Here is a 20,208-nt window from a genome sequence, read left to right as displayed (position 1 = left end):
GGAGAAGTGGTGATGAATGTTAAGGTGCGCCGTAAGACTATTCGACAGGGCCAGAGCCCGGCCCCGCTGATATAGTCAATGTTGGGCTGCCTGCACAGTCTATTTTTCCTTGCGATGCCGATCCCGCGTGACTGCGCATCGGCATCGCCATCGCCATGACTATACACACGGTGCGATATGCACTATATTTTCTTAATATTTTGACTATATAGTCAAAATCGTAAGAAAAATCGCACCGTGCGTACACACCTTAACTTTTTATATTTTATATAAGATGTATGGATTTATTGTGAGTTTATAAACTTTTGCTTACACAATGAATAATATTTGCACAATGAGGATTGTCCAACAAGCCTGGACTAAAGCGACCAGTAAAACACTTGTTCTCATGTCCTATTGCACTTAACATATACAGTTGATGATTTAGTGTTAGTGCAGATTTGCAATGTACATAACGCGTGATTTCCTAACCCCCCCCCCCCCCCCCCCCCCGCAAAAAAAAAAGGTCCATTTCTCCTATAACTCTGCAGCAATGACAGGGTTAGTAGCAGTTGCTTATGACAGACCTGCGGCTGAGTTGTGTGCTGTGCACATATTCCACTGACTCATCAATCTGGATAATATATGGAATAACACCATTTGGGATGTGTGAAATTGTTTCATAAATAGGCGTTTGGCACCACAATCATGCAGCATCAGTTTGCCAAAAACCTGACCTCACTGAGCTATGCTGCTGGAGGAGCCTATTCCTTTCAGTGTCTACCTCTCAGTCTGTGGCTTCCTGTTTTCTTATGTTCAGTGACTTTCCAGCTGTCGATACACTAAAAATCCCATTCCTTGTACTTGAGGCTTTCTGCAGTATACACAACCCGCACACTTGTTCCTACGATCACAGAAAAGTAGATCCTCAAAATAACCCTATCCTAGGTGTGATGAAACTCTTCAGTACCACTTTTGGAATTTATCAATGCCTTTGCAGATGTGTAACTAATTTAATGTTGTCAGAAAATGATGATGTGGGAGGTAGGCTACAGAGCAGCCATATCCAACTACCATCCACATGCCATGTAATGATTCTTCAAACTTTACAATCCCTCCGAGATCAGCCCATGATATCCATATGTTTGCAGTTTACTAAATGACCCTTTCAATGTTGATGAGCTGCATATATTACACTGTGAAACCTTCAGACAATTATATTAAATCCTCTGCAAGAATTGACATGGATGCTGGTGGTATTAGCCCTTCAAAGTAGTTTTAAGGCCATGGGTTCTTGAGCAGATGAGTTTCTCTTGGATGGAATCACTTACCTCTAGTCTGTTCTCTATGCACCAGTGTGGAATACAGTACTTGCCCTTTGTCATCCTGAGTTCTGTCTGAACATAGGAACAATATAACATGGTGTTTATCACTGGGTGTGCATAGTTTACACAATACTCTAAATCCACACTACACTGTCATAACATATATGAAGAACAGGATTTGTATTGCAAAAACTGTAATATTGTTCACTTTTCTTATTATTTTTACAGTTAAATAATGACCATTAATTCTTCACAGAGATTCAATCTTCAGTTAATTTTAATATATTAGCGTTCATGGTTTTCTGGATCTTTATAAATATTAGTGTGTATGGGGAACTGTATGTTTTCTTGTGTGTGTGTTTTTGTCCCAACAGCTTTGCTTTCTCAGAGGCACAAATCTTACCACTTGGTTCCTATCCCTTAAGACAGTGATCGCCAACCCGTCGCTCACGAGCTACCGGTAGCTCGCCGTAGTATTTGAGGTAGCTCGCAGACTGGACGGGCTTGGCAAGTCACTGGCACTCCTCCTCTCCTCCTCCCTTAATTTTTACTATGGTGCCGGCCGTCAGCCAATCAGAGCTCGCGGACCGGCAGCAGTGGCACCTGATTGGCTGCCGGACCGCGAGCTTTGATTGGCTCATGTACCTGCGCCATATTTCAAATGCCCGCCACCGGTGCCGGAGACTCTGCAACCCTCTCCGGAGTCACAGGAGAGGCGCGCGCTGCGCTGTCCTCCCCTTCCGTCCCTCATACAGGAAGAGCAGCACCGGTGAGCACTGTGGGTGGGCATTGTATCTGGCACTGCGGGGGGGCATTGTATCTGGCACTGCAGGGGGGGCATTGTATCTGACACTGTATCTTGCACTGTGGGGCATTGTATCTGGCACTGTGGGGGCACTGTATCTGGCAATGTGGGGGCATTGTATCTGCTGGCTCTGGTAGGGGCACTGTATCTGGCATTGTGGGAGGCATTGTATCTGACACTGTGGGGGCATTGTATCTGATACTGGGGGGGGCATTGTATCTGACACTGGTAGGGGCATTATTTGTGTATATGGCACTGCTGGGGGGGCATGATTTGTGCATCTGGCACTGCTGAGGGGCATGATTTGTGTATATGGCACTGCTGGGAGGCATTATTTGTGTATCTGGCACTGCTGGGGGGCATTATTTGTGTATCTGGCACTGCTGTGGGGCATGATTTGTGTGTCTGGCACTGCTGGGGGGCATGATTTGTGTATCTGGCACTGCTGAAGGGCATTATTTGTGTATCTGGCACTATGCGGGGGTGGGCAAAACTTGTAGTTGTGAGGCCACACCCACTTTCACAGGAACGCGCACGCATTGGGGGTAGCTCTTTCAGAGGTTTTACTTTCCGAAAGTAGCTCACGCCCCAAAAAAAGGTTGGAGACCACTGCCTTAAGACATTGGTATGTACACTAAGTTAACTTAGAATGGACCAGTTTTGATCTTGTATAGGAGCTTCAGTATATGTTTGAAACGGGTGGTAGTCATGTGACCACCGGTCGGCTGACCGACAGTCACATGACCTCCTCCGTGAGCCCGACGGCTCACTATCCCGATGGTCGGCATGCCGACCAACAGGGACTATTTCCACTCGTGGGTGTCCACGACACCCATAGAGTGGGAATAGAACCCGTGGCGACCGCAGGTCGCCACCGAGCCCGCAGCGTGGCGAGCGCAGCGAGCCCGCAGCGTGGCGAGCGCAGCGAGCCCGCAAGGGGCTTGCTGCACTCGCCGCTCCCCGCCAGGATCCCGGCGTCGGTATGCTGCCGGGATCCCGGCGTCGGTAAGGTGACCGGCGGTCAGGAGACCGCCGGTCACCCGTACTACACCCGTTTAAAACTATTCTGCTTTTACACTACAATGAATAAACTACAATAAAAAAATAAATAGATCAGTATTGCTTTAAACCGTAGACCAATAATATAAATAGATTAGGATTGCTTTAAACTGTAGACCAGGGGTGTGCAATATATAGGTCACAGAATCTGCTTTGGGGGCCCTTTGTTGTCAGATATGCTATACATTCTATTTGTAACCACCTGTTTAGGGTCCCACAACAATTACACATTGTCACTTGTGGTCACAGCCATGCAGATTAAGCATCAGTGGTCTATACCACATGTAGGCTTCCAGCTTTTGATAGACTACAGGAGGTCTCAATGCTCTTACTGACAGTTTAACAATATCTGTGGGGTTACATTTGCCTGGAACTGGTCTACACATAGGGGGTAATTCAGACCTGATCCCTCGCTAGCAGTTTTTTACAGAGCTGCGATCAGATAGTCGCCGCCTACAGGGGCGCGTATTTTAGCTGTGCAAGTGTGCGATCCCATGTGCAGCCAAGCGGTACAAAAAGATCTTTTGCAGTTTCTGAGTAGCCCAAGACTTACTCAGCCACTGCGATCACTTCAGCCTGTCCGGGACTGGAATTGGCGTCAGACACCCGCCCTGCAAACGCTTGGACACGCTTGCGTTTTTCCAACGACTCCCAGAAAACTGTCAGTTTACACCCAGAAACGCCTTCTTCCTGTCAATCTCCTTGCGATCGGCTATGCAAACGGATTCTTCGTACAATCCATCGCCCAGCAACGATCCGCTTTGTAGCCGTAAGACACGCCTGTGCATTGCGGTGCATGCGCAGCTCTGACCTGATCGCAGCGCAGCGAAAAATCCTAGCGTGAATGACCCCCATAGTACCCACCTAATGTAAGCTTATTGATGTGCATAACAAAATATGGAGCAGTGTCAGTCTTACTTAAGTATCCAAATCTCATCTTTCTTGAAAATGATTTGTGTGACCATTTGATGAATTCCACTAAACAAAAAGGAGCAAAATGTTGCATTTATTTCTATCTTGACCATACAAACCATGCAAATGGATATAAAACAGCGCTCTATTGTGAAGGAACCTATACATCCTTCAGAAAAGAGGGCTGTTTTATACTCATTTACTTTTTATTCTAATCATAACCTCTACCCGATCTCTAGGTCGACAGTAACTAGGTCGACACTATCTAGGTCGACCACTATTGGTCGACAGGGTTTCTAGGTCGACCGGGTCTCTAGGTCGTCATGTTCTACGTCGACAAGTCAAAAGGTCGACATGAGTTTTTCACGATTTTTTTCTGTTTTCTTTTTTTTGAACCTTTTCATACTGAACGATCCACATGGACTACAATTGGAACGGTAATCTGTGCTGAGCAAAGCAAGGCACCTTTCCCGAAGTATGGCGAGCGAACACGGTCACTGCGATCACTTCAACCTAGACTAATTGGGGTTCCCGGTCACTCTACGAAGAAAATAACACCAAAAAAATCAGAAAAAACTCATGTCGACCTTTTGACCTGTCAACCTAGACCATGTCGACCTAGTTACTGACGACCAATAGTGGTCGACCTAGTTACTATCTACCTTCTATATCACACCCCCTCTACCCATAATAGACTATCATACAAGCCATGCAGTCTCTCAGAGACCAGCACTTGGTGCACACACAGTAGCGGATCTTGCCACGGGCAAGCAGGACTTTTGCCGAGGGCGTCAGTGCCATTCGGAGGGCACCGCACCATGGCAAGATCCGCCACTGCTGTGCCCCCCGCTGTGTCCCGCTGCGTCCCGCTGTTAAGGGCATCCCGCTGTGAAGGGAACTAGACGCGTAGCGTCTAGTTTGCCTTCGTGGAGAGGACCTTTACTGTGCGGTGCGCGATGACGTCATTGCGCACCGCACAGCAAAGGTCCTCTCCACGAAGGGAACTAGATGCTACGTGTCTAGTTTCCCTTCGTGGAGAGGACCTTTGCTGGGCGGTGCGCAATGTCGTCATCGCGCACCGCTCAGAATTTCAGCGGCGCTACTATGTCCTGCCCGGGGCGCAAAAAGGGCTCGAACCGGCCCTGTGCACACATGTTTGCATCCTCCTAAATATCTCTTTCAATGTTATTGATCTGCATTTATTACAAAGATACCTGTACCTGATTATATCCTGCTATAATAGTCTGCAGTTTTGTATTTGGAATATGGTGGTTGTATTGAACCTATAAAGCAGTTTTTGATCTGGAAGCCTTTGTCCCTCTCTTTAAACAAGAAAGCATTGTTTTCAGGAGTTCTTATTGGATGAGATCACTTACCTCTACTGCCTTCTCCCAGCTCCACTGTAGAATACAGTACTTCCTGTCCCTTGTCACACCCAGTTGTGTCTAAACACACAAAGTATATAACATGAAAACAGAATTCATTATGTTTGCTTTACATGTTTAGTTTTGATAGCGGGGTAGGAAACCGCCCTGCCACATTGCAATTTCAATATCAATAGGTTAGGCTAGTTGGGAGAAGCAGAATTTATTGGACCAAAGGGGTGTCCCAGGGTTGTATGTGAGCTGATCACGTCTCTCCCATCCAAACCTAGGGCACCCTCTGTAAGCAATAATGCCCCACAGCTGCTTGAGCCTACACTCATCATCGTTTAATGAAACACAATGTATCGCTTTGATTTTATGCTGATAAGTATGAACAGCTGCATAGTAGTAACTGTACTTCTCCCAACCTAATCTTGTCCTATAGAATTCCCCAGAGAAGCCTTGTAAGTGGGAGTGGATGGTGGTGGTCTTAGAGGAGGCTTGGTAAACAGAGGAAATTGTGGTTGTGTTGATGGTGAGGGAGATTTAAGGTTAGTTGGTTACTCTGGATGGAGAAAAGATATTTATGTTTTTGCCTTTTTAAATATTAGATAGCCTTGGGACAGCCATGTGGAGGTAGCAGAGAATCACCCCTGTAGTGTGAAAGGAGAGGAGATAACTACAGTGGGAGCTGGAGTGATAGGATGGGTCAACATATGATTTCTTTGGGATTGGTGAGATGAGGACAGAGAATGAGAAAGTGCCATGAGAAATGGTATGTATGGGTAAAGTAGAAGTTGACTAGTGGTGCATTAACCATCAGTGGTTTTCAACCATTTATTGTTTCCTCCTTATGGACACATGCGCATAAGTAAAAAATCGGGAAATTGATGTGGTATGCTCTACTTTACACAATAAGGGTCTGATTCAGAGCTTGACGCAGCGGCGATATTGCACACAAGTGGCCGATGTTCTAATTTGATGCATGCGTCTGAGCAGCACTGCGCATGCATCTTGATGAGTGCCGTTCAGAGGCACAGAATGAATTTGGAAGAAGGGGAGAGTCAGTGGGGTTCATGGGAGGTAACTGTGGGGTGGTTAGCCAGATGCGGGCACCATTTTCAGATTGAGAAATGCCATAGGGCTGGTGCAGGTTTCAATAGTGCGTCTAAAAATGCACCAAGACGGATTTGCACTGCAGCAAGTGGGAGTCTCAGTATGAGGATCATCAGTCGCGGCATTAGCATATAGATGCAGACGCGTATGTACCTGACTCAGAATCAGTCCCTAAAACTTCTATTGGTCTTGAATTCAGATTCCTTTCTGCAATTTATTAGAGACCAGCAGATTTTGGCCAAATACTTGCTGTCTGCTTAATGATTCTTTCAGTTATTGCAATGAGACCTGAAGCCGATTACACTATACAGTAATTGTCTGCAACCTTGTATATGGACCTGCAGAGCAGCCTCTGGCTGACAAACTTTTGCCCTACAGTTTGAGCTATAAAGCATTTTTTGTAAGTTGCTATTGGATGAGATCACTTACCTCTACTGCTTTCTCCCAGATCCACTGTAGAATACAGTACTTCCTGTCCCTTGTCACACTCCAATGTGTCTAAATACAGGAAGAATATAACATAATAGATTTGATTGTGTTGCCTTTATATGTTGATTTTCAATTAGCAGAGAAAGAAAGCTTATTATTAGTAATCTCCATTGCTTGAGGGAGTCCAGACAAGTGGAATGTATTGGACAAAGAGGTGTCCCAGGAGTGTATCTGAGACAAATACATGACTCTTACGTACAGTACAAACCTGGACACACTCTACAAGAAGGAATGCCAAACAGATGCTGAGCCTACCAGTTATTTGGCCTTTGGGTTTTTTGTTGTTTTTTTTTTTTTAAATCAAATACCTAGTACCACTTTGATATAATACAGGATAACATTTTCTGGATGTTTGTATTTTGTATGTATGGACAACTGCATACTAGATATTTCTCCCATTATGCCATTGTCTTATATAATTCCCCAGAGAGGGCTTGTAGTCAAGAGTAGTCAGTGGTGGTCATAGAGGAGGTAAGGTACAGGTCAGAGGTTGATATATGGGGACCTGAGGAAGGGCATTTGAGATAAAGTTTAGGTAGAGGTAGTGTTGTCAAGGGTCAGTCTTGCTGTAGAGTTTAATTTGAATTGAGGCAGAAATAGATGGTGGAGGGGAATGTCAGTTAAGAGAAGGTTAGTTGAGGTAAGTGAAAATGACATAATACAAATTTTTGTAATGCAGGTTGAGTATCCCATATCCAAATATTCCGAAATATGGATTATTCCGACATACGGACTTTTTTGAGTAAGAGTGAGGTAGTGAAACCTTTGTTTTCTGATGGCTCAATGTACACAAACTTTGTTTAATACACAAAGTTATTAAAAATATTGTATTAAATGACCCCCAGGCTGTGTGTATAAGGTGTATATGAAACATAAATTAATTGTGTGAATGTAGACACACTTTGTTTAATGCACAGTTATAAAAAATATTGGCTAAAATTACCTTTAGGCTGTGTGTATAAGGTGTATATGAAACATAAATGCATTCTGTGCTTAGATTTAGGTCCCATCACCATGATATCTCATTATGGTATCTAATTATTCCAAAATACGGAAAAATCAGATATCCAAAATACCTCTGGTCCCAAGCATTTTGGATAAGGGATACTCAACCTGTATCTTGGTTAAAACTAAAAGCATGTGTTCTAGCAATCTTTGAAAGTTGGAAGTAACAGGACTGCAAGTGAGGAGTAAATATGTGGGTGGAGCTAAAGCTGTAAACAAGACTATAGGCTTGGTAAATTGGGGTGTTTCTGACATTGAGATGTGAGGTTAGTTGGTGGCTCTGGATGGAAGAAAGATAATTCTGTTTTTGGCGTTTTAAATATTAGATAGCCTTGGGACAGCAGTGTGGAGTTAGCACAGAATCACCCCTGTAGTGTGAAAGGAGAGGGGATAAACACAGTGGGAGTTAGAGTGATAGGATGGGTTAACATATGATTTCTTTAGAATTGGTGAGATGAGGGCGTGTTTAACAGAGGATGAGAAAGTGCCAGGAGAAAGGGTATGTAGGGGTAAGGTAGAAGTTGACTAGGGATCATCAACCATCAATAGTTTTCAATTATTGTTTGTTTCCCACTTATGGACACATACGCATAAGTAAAACATTGGGCAATTGATGTGCTATGCTCTACTTTGATGCAGTGGCGATATTGCACACAAGTGAGTGAGTGTTTTAATTTGATGCATGCATCTAAGTCGCACTGCGCATGCATCCTGATGAGTGCCGTTCAGAGACACAGAATGAATTTGGAAGCAGGGAGAGTGGATTTCAGTGGGGTTCCTGGGAGGTAACAGTGGGGTGGTTAGTCAGATGCACCATGTTCAGACTGAGAAATGCCATAGAGCTGGTGCAGGTTTTAATAGTGTTTTTTAGTGATACACCATTTTGCACTGCAGCATGTGGGAGTCTCAGTATGAGGATCATCAGTCGCGGCATTAGCGACATTAACTTCTATTGGTCTTGAATTCAGATTCCTATCTGCAGTTTCTTCGAGACCAGCAGATTTTGTCCAAATACTTGCCGCCTGTTTAATGATTCTTTCAGTGTTATTGTCCAGCATTCATTACATTGAGACCTGAAGCCGATTACTCTATACAGTAATTGTCTGCAACCTTGTATATGGACCTGCAGAGCAGCCTCTGGCCGAGAAGCTTTTGCCCTACAGTTTGAGACATGAAGCATTTTTTGTGAGTTCATATTGGATGAGATCACTTACCTCTACTGCTTTCTCCCAGATCCACTGTAGAATACAGTACTTCCTGTCCCTTGTTACACTCCATTGTGTCTAAATACAGGAAGAATATATATAACATAATAGATTTGATTATGCTTGCTTTATATCAGGGGTGGGGAACCTCAGGCCCGAGGGCCGTATAAGGCCAGCAGAGCCATTTGATCCGGCCCGGCCAGGCCCACCTAGCCGGGCGCCCGCTGAGATTTTGTTACTAGTGGGCGCCTGGCTTCTTACCCTCAGTAGCAGCCGGAGGCAGGAGCTCACTCCTGAGCTCCGGCTTCCAGCTCTGGCAGTGTGCGTGTGCTGATGTGCGGTGTTATGGGAGAGACGTCATGACTTCTCTCCCATAGTTCTGAGGAGCGAGCGGCCAGGGGGAGGGCAACGGTACGGAAGCAGGAGCGGAGCTGGTGAGTATTGTGGGTTTTTTTTTTCTTTTAATGTGTGTGTGTGTGTAAGCGTCGCTACTAGGGGGCATATCTAATGGGGCATAACAACTGACTGGTGGCATATCTAATGGGACATAACAAGTGACGGGGCATATCTAATGGGGCATAACAAGTGACAAGGGCAGCAGAGTACCCCCACGGAGCGCAAAACACAGTGCATTATTTCCAAACCAATCCGGTATTGTCAAAGAATGGGAGACAGGTGATGGGCTGAGTTCATTCAGCCTCAAAAAGGGATGAAGTTATGCCATTGACTGTAACTGAACAGTATGAGGCCAGTATCTTGTTCATGAACTTTCCTGAGAAGGCTATCAAACTAAGCCCTCCAAACATGAGCAACTACTATATGCATCTAGTGAGAGGGAAAGTAGTTTTTGCTCATGAATGGAGTAGATTATGACAATTGTCCAATTGATATTGTCTGGGGCCTGTCATCCTGGGACAAAAATAACTGTCTATACGACTCGAGTATTTATTCAGGTTGGCAATAAGCAATTAAATTGGCCTATAAATCGGCTTGTGTGTGGCATATTGTCCCATCTTCACGATCTCTATGATACTTGCTAAGGTAGAGTCAGTGGAGGATTATGAAAGAATTTCTTTGAAAAATTTGAGGTGAGGTACTAGAACCACCGAGTACTACTTATAATACTAAACAGAGAAGGCATCCGATCAAATATATTTAAATATCAGCCTTCTCCTGTGGTCCGTGGTGAGTTTGGCTGGAGGCATGATGATGGTACTATAAAGGAAATGGCCCTAAACGAGACATTAGTAAAGAGAGATGGTGCCCTGAAGGGGCGTGAGTTGTATTGGCCTACTCATTCTGCTTTCCTGGTGGATGCCACTTCTCCAGTCTCCAGGACCGGCGGTTCAGACGACATATCTTTCACATCGTCCAGTGTGTATTCACTATATCATTAACGTTAACGATGCACGCTCCCGTGGGTCGCTAACGATGCACAATGGGGGTAATTCCAAGTTGATCGCAGCAGGAAATTTTTAAGCAGTTGGGCAAACCATGTGCATTGCAGGGGGGGGGGGGCAGATATAACATTTGCAGAGAGAGTTAGATTTGGATGGGTTATTTTGTTTCTGTGCAGGGTAAATACTGGCTGCTTTATTTTTACACTACAATTTAGATTGCAGATTGAACTCACCACACCCAAATCTAACTCTTTCTGCACATGTTATATCTGCCTCCCCTGCAGTGCACATGGGCCCTCATTCCGAGTTGTTCGCTCGGAGTTTTTCATCGCATCGCAGTGAGAATTCTCTTAGTGCGCATGCGCAATGTTCGCACTGCGACTGCGCCAAGTAACTTTACTATGAAGAAAGTAAGTTTACTCACGGCATTTTCATCGCTCCGACGTTCGCATTGTGATTGACAGGAAATGGGTGTTACTGGGCGGATGCACGGCGTTTTAGGGGCGTGTGGATGGAAACGCTACCGTTTCCGGAAAAAACGCAGGAGTGGCCGGAGAAACGGTGGGAGTGCCTGGGCGAATGCTGGGTGTGTTTATGACGTCAGCCAGGAACGAAAAGCACTGAACTGATCGCACAGGCAGAGTAAGTCTGAAGCTACTCAGAAACTGCTAACTCGTTTGTAATCGCAATATTGCGCGTACGTCGGTCGCAATTTTAAGAAGCTAAGATTCACTCCCAGTAGGCGGTGGCTTAGCGTGTGTAACTCTGCTACATTCGCCTTGCGAGCGAACAACTCGGAATGAGGGCCCTGGTTTTGCTCAACTGCTAACAAAGTTCCTGCTGCGATCAACTCAGAATTACCCCCAATATCTTTAAAGATGTTGTACTGGACTGGATGTGGCTGGGTGCCGTCACAGACAATATTGTAAACGATATCGTTCAGTGTGTATGAATGATATAGTTTGTTGGTGGAAATCTTGCACAATGTCGCATCTAATGTGCATTGGTAAGTGTATACCCAACCTTAGGCAGCAGTCTAAGGAATCCCACAGTATTCTACAGTAAGTGTTGGAAACTTAATATTATGTGGTAACTAGTGTGCGCAGGGATGTTAATATTACCTGGTACTGGTGTGGGAGAGATTAAAGTTATTTGGGGACTTGATTGGTGGTGTGTTAATTGTAAACTGGTATGTGTGGGGTATAAATGTGAGGGGGTAATATATGATGGATAACTGGTATATGGGGGGGGGGGCGCTAATGTTATATGGAGATTGGTGTGCATTGGGCTAATGCAGGGGTGGGGAACCTCCGGCCCGCGGGCCGTATAAGGCCCGCGAAGCCGTTTGGTCCGGCCCACCCGCTCCTCTCAGTGAGACACGCCGCCGCACAGTCCGGCGGCAGCGTGTCTCAGCTGTCACCACATGGAGGAGAGCGCGGCTATTGTCGGGCGGCGGCGGCGTGTAGGACTTGAAACCAGCCGCCGGTTCGTGAGCCAATCAGAGCTTGCGGACCGGCAGCCAATCAGGAGCCGCTGCTGCCGGTCCGCGAGCTCTGATTGGCTCTCGAACCGGCGGCTGGTTTCAAGTCTTACATGCCACCGCCCAACATAGCCGCGCTCTCCTCCGTGTCCCCGCCGAAAGGAGCGGTAAGCGGGACGGGGGGGCATCTGTATACCTGGCACTGTGGGGGCATCTGTATACCTGGCATTGTGGGGACATCTGTATACCTGGCACTGAGGGGCATTTGTATAACTGGCACTGTGGGGGCATCTGTATACCTGGCACTGTGGGGGCATCTGTATACCTGGCACTGTGGGGGCATCTGTATACCTGGCACTGTGGGGACATCTGTATACCTGGCACTGTGGGGGCATCTGTATACCTGGCACTGTGAGGGGCATTTGTATACCTGGCACTGTGGGTGCATCTGTATACCTGGCACTGTGGGTGCATCTGTATACCTGGCACTGTGGGGTCATCTGTATACCTGGCACTGTGAGGGGCATCTGTATACCTGGCACTGTGGGGGCATCTGTATACCTGGCACTGTGAGGGGCATTTGTATACCTGGCACTGAGGGTCATTTGTATACCTGGCACTGTGGGGGCATCTGTATACCTGGCACTGTGGGGGCATCTGTATACCTGGCACTGTGGGGGCATCTGTATACCTGGCATTGTGGGGACATCTGTATACCTGGCACTGAGGGGCATTTGTATACCTGGCACTGTGGGGGCATCTGTATACCTGGCACTGTGGGGGCATCTGTATACCTGGCACTGTGAGGGGCATTTGTATACCTGGCACTGAGGGGCATTTGTATACCTGGCACTGTGGGAGCATCTGTATACCTGGCACTGTGGGGGCATCTGTATACCTGGCATTGTGGGGACATCTGTATACCTGGCACTGAGGGGCATTTGTATACCTGGCACTGTGGGGGCATCTGTATACCTGGCACTGTGGGGGCATCTGTATACCTGGCACTGTGGGGACATCTGTATACCTGGCACTGTGGGGGCATCTGTATACCTGGCACTGTGAGGGGCATTTGTATACCTGGCACTGTGGGTGCATCTGTATACCTGGCACTGTGGGGACATCTGTATACCTGGCACTGTGAGGGGCATCTGTATACCTGGCACTGTGGGGGCATCTGTATACCTGGCACTGTGAAGGGCATTTGTATACCTGGCACTGTGGGGACATCTGTATACCTGGCACTGAGGGGCATTTGTATACCTGGCACTGTGGGGGCATCTGTATACCTGGCACTGTGGGGACATCTGTATACCTGGCACTGTGGGGGCATCTGTATACCTGGCACTGTGAGGGGCATTTGTATACCTGGCACTGTGGGTGCATCTGTATACCTGGCACTGTGGGGACATCTGTATACCTGGCACTGTGAGGGGCATCTGTATACCTGGCACTGTGGGGGCATCTGTATACCTGGCACTGTGAAGGGCATTTGTATACCTGGCACTGTGGGGACATCTGTATACCTGGCACTGAGGGGCATTTGTATACCTGGCACTGTGGGGGCATCTGTATACCTGGCACTGTGGGGACATCTGTATACCTGGCACTGTGAGGGGCATCTGTATACCTGGCACTGTGGGAGCATCTGTATACCTGGCACTGTGAGGGGCATTTGTATACCTGGCACTGTGGGGGCATTTGTATACCTGGCACTGTGGCGGCATCTGTATACCTGGCACTGTGAGGGGCATCTGTATACCTGGCACTGTGGGGGCATCTGTATGCCTGGCACTGTGAGGGGCATTTGTATGCCTGGCACTGTGGGGGCATTTGTATACCTGGCACTGTGGGGGCATCTGTATACCTGGCACTGTGAGGGGCATTTGTATACCTGGCACTGTGAGGGGCAATTGTGGATCTGGCACTGCACTATTGGGGGCATATGTGTATCACGTCCCATTTTAACTGGCCACACCCATTTTTTTGGCGCGCGCGTGGGCAGACTTGTATGGCCCCGAACGATTTCATAAATATCCAAATGGCCCTCGGTAGAAAAAAGGTTCCCCACCCCTGGGTTAATGGTATGTCAGAACTGATATAGGGGGTTAATGTTATCTGGGGACTGGTGTGGATGTGGTGTGAATCGTCCGTGGAGCCTGTGGATATACACACTTCTATGTGGGAGTTACTATTATCCCGGGACTGGTGTGGGAATTTTTATGGTGTGGGTGTTTAATGTTTTGTCTATACTTGCGTGTATGGGTTAATTTATGTGGAGGCAGGCGGAACAGTGTGTGGGGGGGGGGTGTAAATGTTATGTGTGGACTTGTGTGTGGGGATTAATGTTAAGTGAGGACTGATGGATTGGTTCAGGAGAAATATTGTATGAAGACTGTTTTATGCGTTTGTGAGACTGATATTATGTAGACTTTTAAGTAGTATTACTATTATGCAGGAACTGATGCATGTTTTGTGGAGACTGATGTATGGGAGGTTATTGTTATCGGAAGACTGGTGTGTGTGGTTTGTGGGTCAGTTTTACATGGAAAAGTGATGTTTGCATTTGTGAAGTTAGTAACGCCACATAAAACCCTAAATATAACACTATTATTAAGGGACTAGAGTGGGGCAGTTAATGATATGTGGTCAGAGCCAGATTAAGACAATGGGGGGCCCGGGCACTTAAGACAGTGGGGCCCCTAGTAAAGAGAAGGCAGATATATACAGTTGTGCTCCTAAGTTTACATACCTTAGCAGAATTTGTGATTTTCTGGCCATTTGTCAGAGAATATGAATGATAACTCACAAACTTTTCTTTCACTCATGGATAGTGGTTGGGTGAAGCCATTTATTGTCAAACAACTGTGTTTACTCTTTTTAAATCATAATGACAACAGAAACTACCCAAATGATATACAGGTTGAGTATCCCTTATCCAAAATGCTTGGGACCAGAGGTATTTTGGATATCGGATTTTTCCGTATTTTGGAATAATTGCATCCCATAATGGGGTATCATGGTGATGGGACCCAAGTCTAAGCACAGAATGCATTTATGTTTCATATACACCTTATACACACAGCCTGAAGGTAATTTTAGCCAATATTTTTTGTAACTTTGTGCATTGAACAAAGTGTATCAACATTCACACAATTCATTAATGTTTCATAAACACCTTATACACTCAGCCTGAAGGTCATTTAATACAATATTTTTAATAACTGTGTGTATTAAACAAAGTTTGTGTACATTGAGCCACCAGAAAACAAAGGTTTCACTATCTCACTCTCACTCAAAAAAGTCCGTATTTCGGAATATTCCGTATTTCGGAATATTTGGATATGGGATACTCAACCTGTATATATATATATATATATATATACATATACATACACACACACCAGAAGCGTAGCTAGGGTTTTTGGAGCCCAGGGCAAGATCAAAAATGGCGCCCTCCCCCCCTCCCCAAAAACAAAACTAAAAAGGAAAGTATGTGCCCACACCACCGGTGTCACTGTATATAAAATGTACCATTCAAACAATGAAACAGTTTTTGTTTGGCATTTCAACAAGTATTCAACCTTCCACCCATCCCTTGATCCCTTGCAAGGAAACATGAAGTGTTGGTTCTTCCTTGTCGTTCCTCCAGTCCAGCTCTGCTCCACCCCTTATACTGCATGTTGTGGCCGAAGCTCTAATACATTTATATTATGTACTACCGCTATTGTTTATATGCTAATGCAAGGTATCTCTCCCACATTCAGTACATACAGTATTTAGGCTTTGGGTTGTTGAGGGAACTCACCTTTTCTGCGCTTTATGATTAGTTTGAACAAAATCACTGCCAGTAGTAAAACTAGGATGAGTATTAGCATTGGGATCAGCCAAACCAGATAGTGATGATGATGTTGGTGGTTGTGGTATAGTTGTCCTACAAAAAGAAAATCAGAGTCCAGGTTATTTATTCTTCTAGCAAAAGAAACACTGAACTGTGATTTAACATAAATTAATGTAAGTTTCAAAGAAAAGGATTGGTCAGCAGGACAGTCCAGCTTTTCGGGTACTGTCCCACCAGTGGGCCACAGTGCCCAAAAACGTAGATGGTTGAGGGACACTCAAGGTCTAACAATAGGAATATCACAAATATCTCCTGCTTTAACTTAAGGAGCAATGCACAATGCCTTCCCCATACACTGTATAGGAATGTTCTGATCATTACATTTATTGAGCAATGAAAACTCTGATAGCTAATTTTCAGCATTAGCATGGTCTGTCCAATGGAAGAAGTTCTCGGGATGCAAAGAGGGATCCATTTAGATACTCCGGCTCTCAGAGTGCACTTGTGTGACTGCTTGCAATTGAACCCACTGTGCAAACCTTGGGCCTAATTCAGACCTGATCGCAGCAGCAAACTCTTTCTCTAATGGGCTAAACCATGTGCACTGCAGGTGGAGCAGATATAACATGTGCAGAGAGCGTTAGATGTGGGTGGGTTATATTGTTTCTGTGCAGGGCATAGATGCCGATTTATATTTTTGCTGGTGGGTGCTCGGCGGGAGGCGGCAGCGGGAATGAACGGGCGGCAGTGACTAATGCGCATTACACATTATGCAACACACCATAATGCCCATTACATGTTATGCAACACACCGTAATGCCTATTACACAATATGCCACACACCATAATGCCTATTACACAATATGCCACACACCGTAATGTCTATTACACAATATGCCACACACCGTAATGCCTATTACGCAATATGCCACACACCGTAATGCCTATTACGCAATATGCCACACTCCGTAATGCCCATTACACAATATGCCACACTCCGTAATGCCCATTACACAATATGCCACACACCGTAATGCTCATTACACAATATGCCACACACCGTAATGCCCATTATGCAATATGCCACACCGTAATGCCCATTACGCAATATGCCACACACCATAATGCCTATTACACAATATGCCACACACCGTAATGTCTATTACACAATATGCCACACACCGTAATGCCTATTACACAATATGCCGCACACCATAATGCCTATTACACAATATGCCACACACCGTAATGTCTATTACACAATATGCCACACACCGTAATGCCTATTACGCAATATGCCACACACCGTAATGCCTATTACGCAATATGCCACACTCCGTAATGCCCATTACACAATATGCCACACTCCGTAATGTCTATTACACAATATGCCACACACCGTAATGCCCATTACACAATATGCCACACACCGTAATGCCCATTACACAATATGCCTCACACCGTAATGCCCATTACGCAATATGCCACACACCGTAATGCCCATTACACAATATGCCACACACCGTAATGTCAATTACACATTATGCTACATACCGTAATGCCCATTACGCAATATGCCACACACTGTAATGTCTATTACACATTATGCCACACACCGTAATGTCTATTACACGTTATGCTACACATCGTTACACCCATTATGCATTATGCCACACACTAACGCCAATTACATATTATGATACACACAGTTATGGCCCTGACACCATTTTTTGCCCACACACAATAATGCCACTTACATTGCTAGGGGTCTCCTGTACGTTGCCAGAGGTTTCATGCGCATTGCTAGAGGCCATCTGTGCATTGCCAGGGGTTTCATGCGCGTTGCGAGGGGTCTCCTGTGCATTGCCAGGGGTTTCCTGCATGTTGCCAGGTATCTCCTGGCCGCTGCCCTAGTAAAGTTAGGGAGGGTGGGTGCGGGCATCAGTGGTTACTGTTAGCCCCCGCAGCCCCGCAGTAGATTGAGACATGCTGAGGGCTGCGGAAACGTTTCTGTACCATAGCGGTGTAAAAAAACACCCTCCTAAAATGCCCGCCACCGAGGAGACAGGCACTAGAGGTCAATTGTGACCTCTAGCGTCTGTCTCCTCCTTGGCGGCGGCCATTTTTGGTTGTTTTTTTACATTGCTATGGTACAGAAGCACTACCGCAGCCCTCAGCGCGCCTCAATCTACTGCTGGGGCTAGCTCTACTGGGGCAGCGGCTGGTTCCATGGGTGCTCCTCGTGGCCCGTGGGTGCTCAGGACCAGGAGCACCCACGGAATCTGCGCCTATGGAATCTGTGCAGTATTTATACTGCCTGCTATATTTTTACACTGCAATTTAGATTTCAGTTTGAACATACCCCACCCAAATCTAACTCTCTCTGCACATGTTATATCTGCCCCACCTGCAGTGCACATGGTTTTGCCCATTAGAGAAAACAATTGCTGCTGCGATCAGGTCTGAATTAGGCCCCTTAGACACTAGGTGGAAGTAAAAGTTTTGTGGGACTCGTCAGGACATCAACTTTTCACAAAGAAGCAAAGATAGATTACTCCAATAACTGATTTTCTCAATGCAGCATGATGGATTGTAAACTTTTTAAAATGATTGATGAATAGGACCCAAGGACTTACACTATACAGTATGCATAATAGTTGCTCAAAATATTGCTATTTTTGGGGATTTTTTAAAAACGTTATTTACTTGCGATTCTAGGATATAATTTTCACATACAAGAGTCTCAAATTATTCTACTTGTAATCTTTTGAATATATGGGCATGCTTTTAAATTCATGTTCATTTATTATTTTTTATATACAGTATGTATGTGTAGGCTGGTCTTTCTAAGGATTGATTGAGTAAGACTAAGAACCACTACTTGGCAACAGCACTTATTGATACAGGTTGCGTATCCTTTATCCAAAATGCTTGGGACTAGAAGTATTTTGGATATCTGATTTTTCCGTATTTTGGAATAATTGCATACCATAATGAGATATCATGGCGATGAGACCTAAGTCTAAGCACAGAATGCATTTATGTTTCATATACACCTTGTACACACAGCCTGAAGGTAAATTTTAGCCAGTATTTTTTATAACTTTGTACATTAAACAATGTGTGTGTACATTCACACAATTTATTTATGTTTCATATACATCTTATACATACAGCCTTAAGATCATTTAATACAATATTTTTGACAAATTTGTGTATTAAACAAAGTTTGTGTACATTGAGCCATCAGAAAACAAAGGTTTCACTATCTCACTCTCGCTCAAAAAATTCTGTATTTCGGATTATTCTGTATTTCGGAATGTTTGGATATGGGATACTCAACCTGTACTTGGGTGTTTAACTGCACATATTTACACGCTTATTGCAGATGTATACGCACATACTATATATTATATATGAGAGAGAGAGAGAGAATGCATCAACTTTTGAAAGGCAAGGGAGTGCCGTGTATTTGTCACAGTGTAGTCATGACTATTTTGGTGATGAGTTGTTACATATTTTCTTGTTAATTTGAATCCAGTTTTTTGTAATAATTATTGGGCAGAGGGACAACCGCACACAAGGTACAACAATGGAGGGATCCAGCAGCACTATGCACAGTGACACGTTCACTTGTACGGCCAATATATCGCCCAGTGTGTGCCCAGCTTTAATTAACACCTCAATTTGATTTAACCATCTGGATACAGGCATGGATATCCTTAAAACCTGGAATGTAATGGCAGAGTTTGGGAAACTCTGTTCTGGAGGGTTAGCAATCCAAGATGCCAGCCTCCTTTGATCCATCACTCCTCCCTTCTGCGCTGTCCTGCTTTCTCCTTCCACTGTTCCACCTCTCAAAGCTGAGTTCCGATGGATGGCTGATCTCCTGTATGCAGCCAGGATCTCTTGTATGCAGTCCCAGCTGCATACAGGAGATCAGCCGTCTGACAGACATCAGCTTAACAATTCTTTCCCGTGCTTACAGGATTAGTCCTCATTAATACCAATAATGGAGAACAGTTATTATTGTTATCCCTGATGTTTGTTTTTATTTCCCTTTAATTTGCCCCCATATGCAGAACACGTCCCCTGCTTCATTCGCTATGGCTTTTTTATATAGTCAATAAATATTAAGCATTTCTTCTTCGTCCATTAGTGGGCACAAGAGCATTACGCTGGGTATAGGCTTGCTGGGAGGTAGACAGGCACCAAAGGAGTTACTTTG

The 20,208-nt window shown here is 45.2% G+C and overlaps 1 protein-coding gene across 1 annotated transcript in view; it reads right to left on the bottom strand.

Moving 5' to 3' along the window:
• MILR1 (mast cell immunoglobulin like receptor 1) overlaps positions 1-20,208 on the bottom strand; it is a 150,585-nt gene that overhangs the window by 41,384 nt on the left and 88,993 nt on the right. The window contains exons 4-8 of the mRNA XM_063963200.1: positions 15,948-16,073; positions 9,269-9,337; positions 6,990-7,058; positions 5,457-5,525; positions 1,311-1,376 (exon numbers count right to left, since the gene is read on the bottom strand). Of these exons, the coding sequence (XP_063819270.1) occupies positions 1,311-1,376; positions 5,457-5,525; positions 6,990-7,058; positions 9,269-9,337; positions 15,948-16,073 (399 nt within the window). The remainder of the gene's footprint in view (positions 1-1,310; positions 1,377-5,456; positions 5,526-6,989; positions 7,059-9,268; positions 9,338-15,947; positions 16,074-20,208) is intronic.

This window comes from Pseudophryne corroboree, chromosome 3 (assembly GCF_028390025.1).
Source record: "Pseudophryne corroboree isolate aPseCor3 chromosome 3, aPseCor3.hap2, whole genome shotgun sequence".
Taxonomy (NCBI): Eukaryota; Metazoa; Chordata; class Amphibia; order Anura; family Myobatrachidae; genus Pseudophryne; species Pseudophryne corroboree.
The sequence above is the reverse complement of the archived record's forward strand: the minus strand, read 5'-3'. Positions and strand labels throughout refer to the sequence as shown.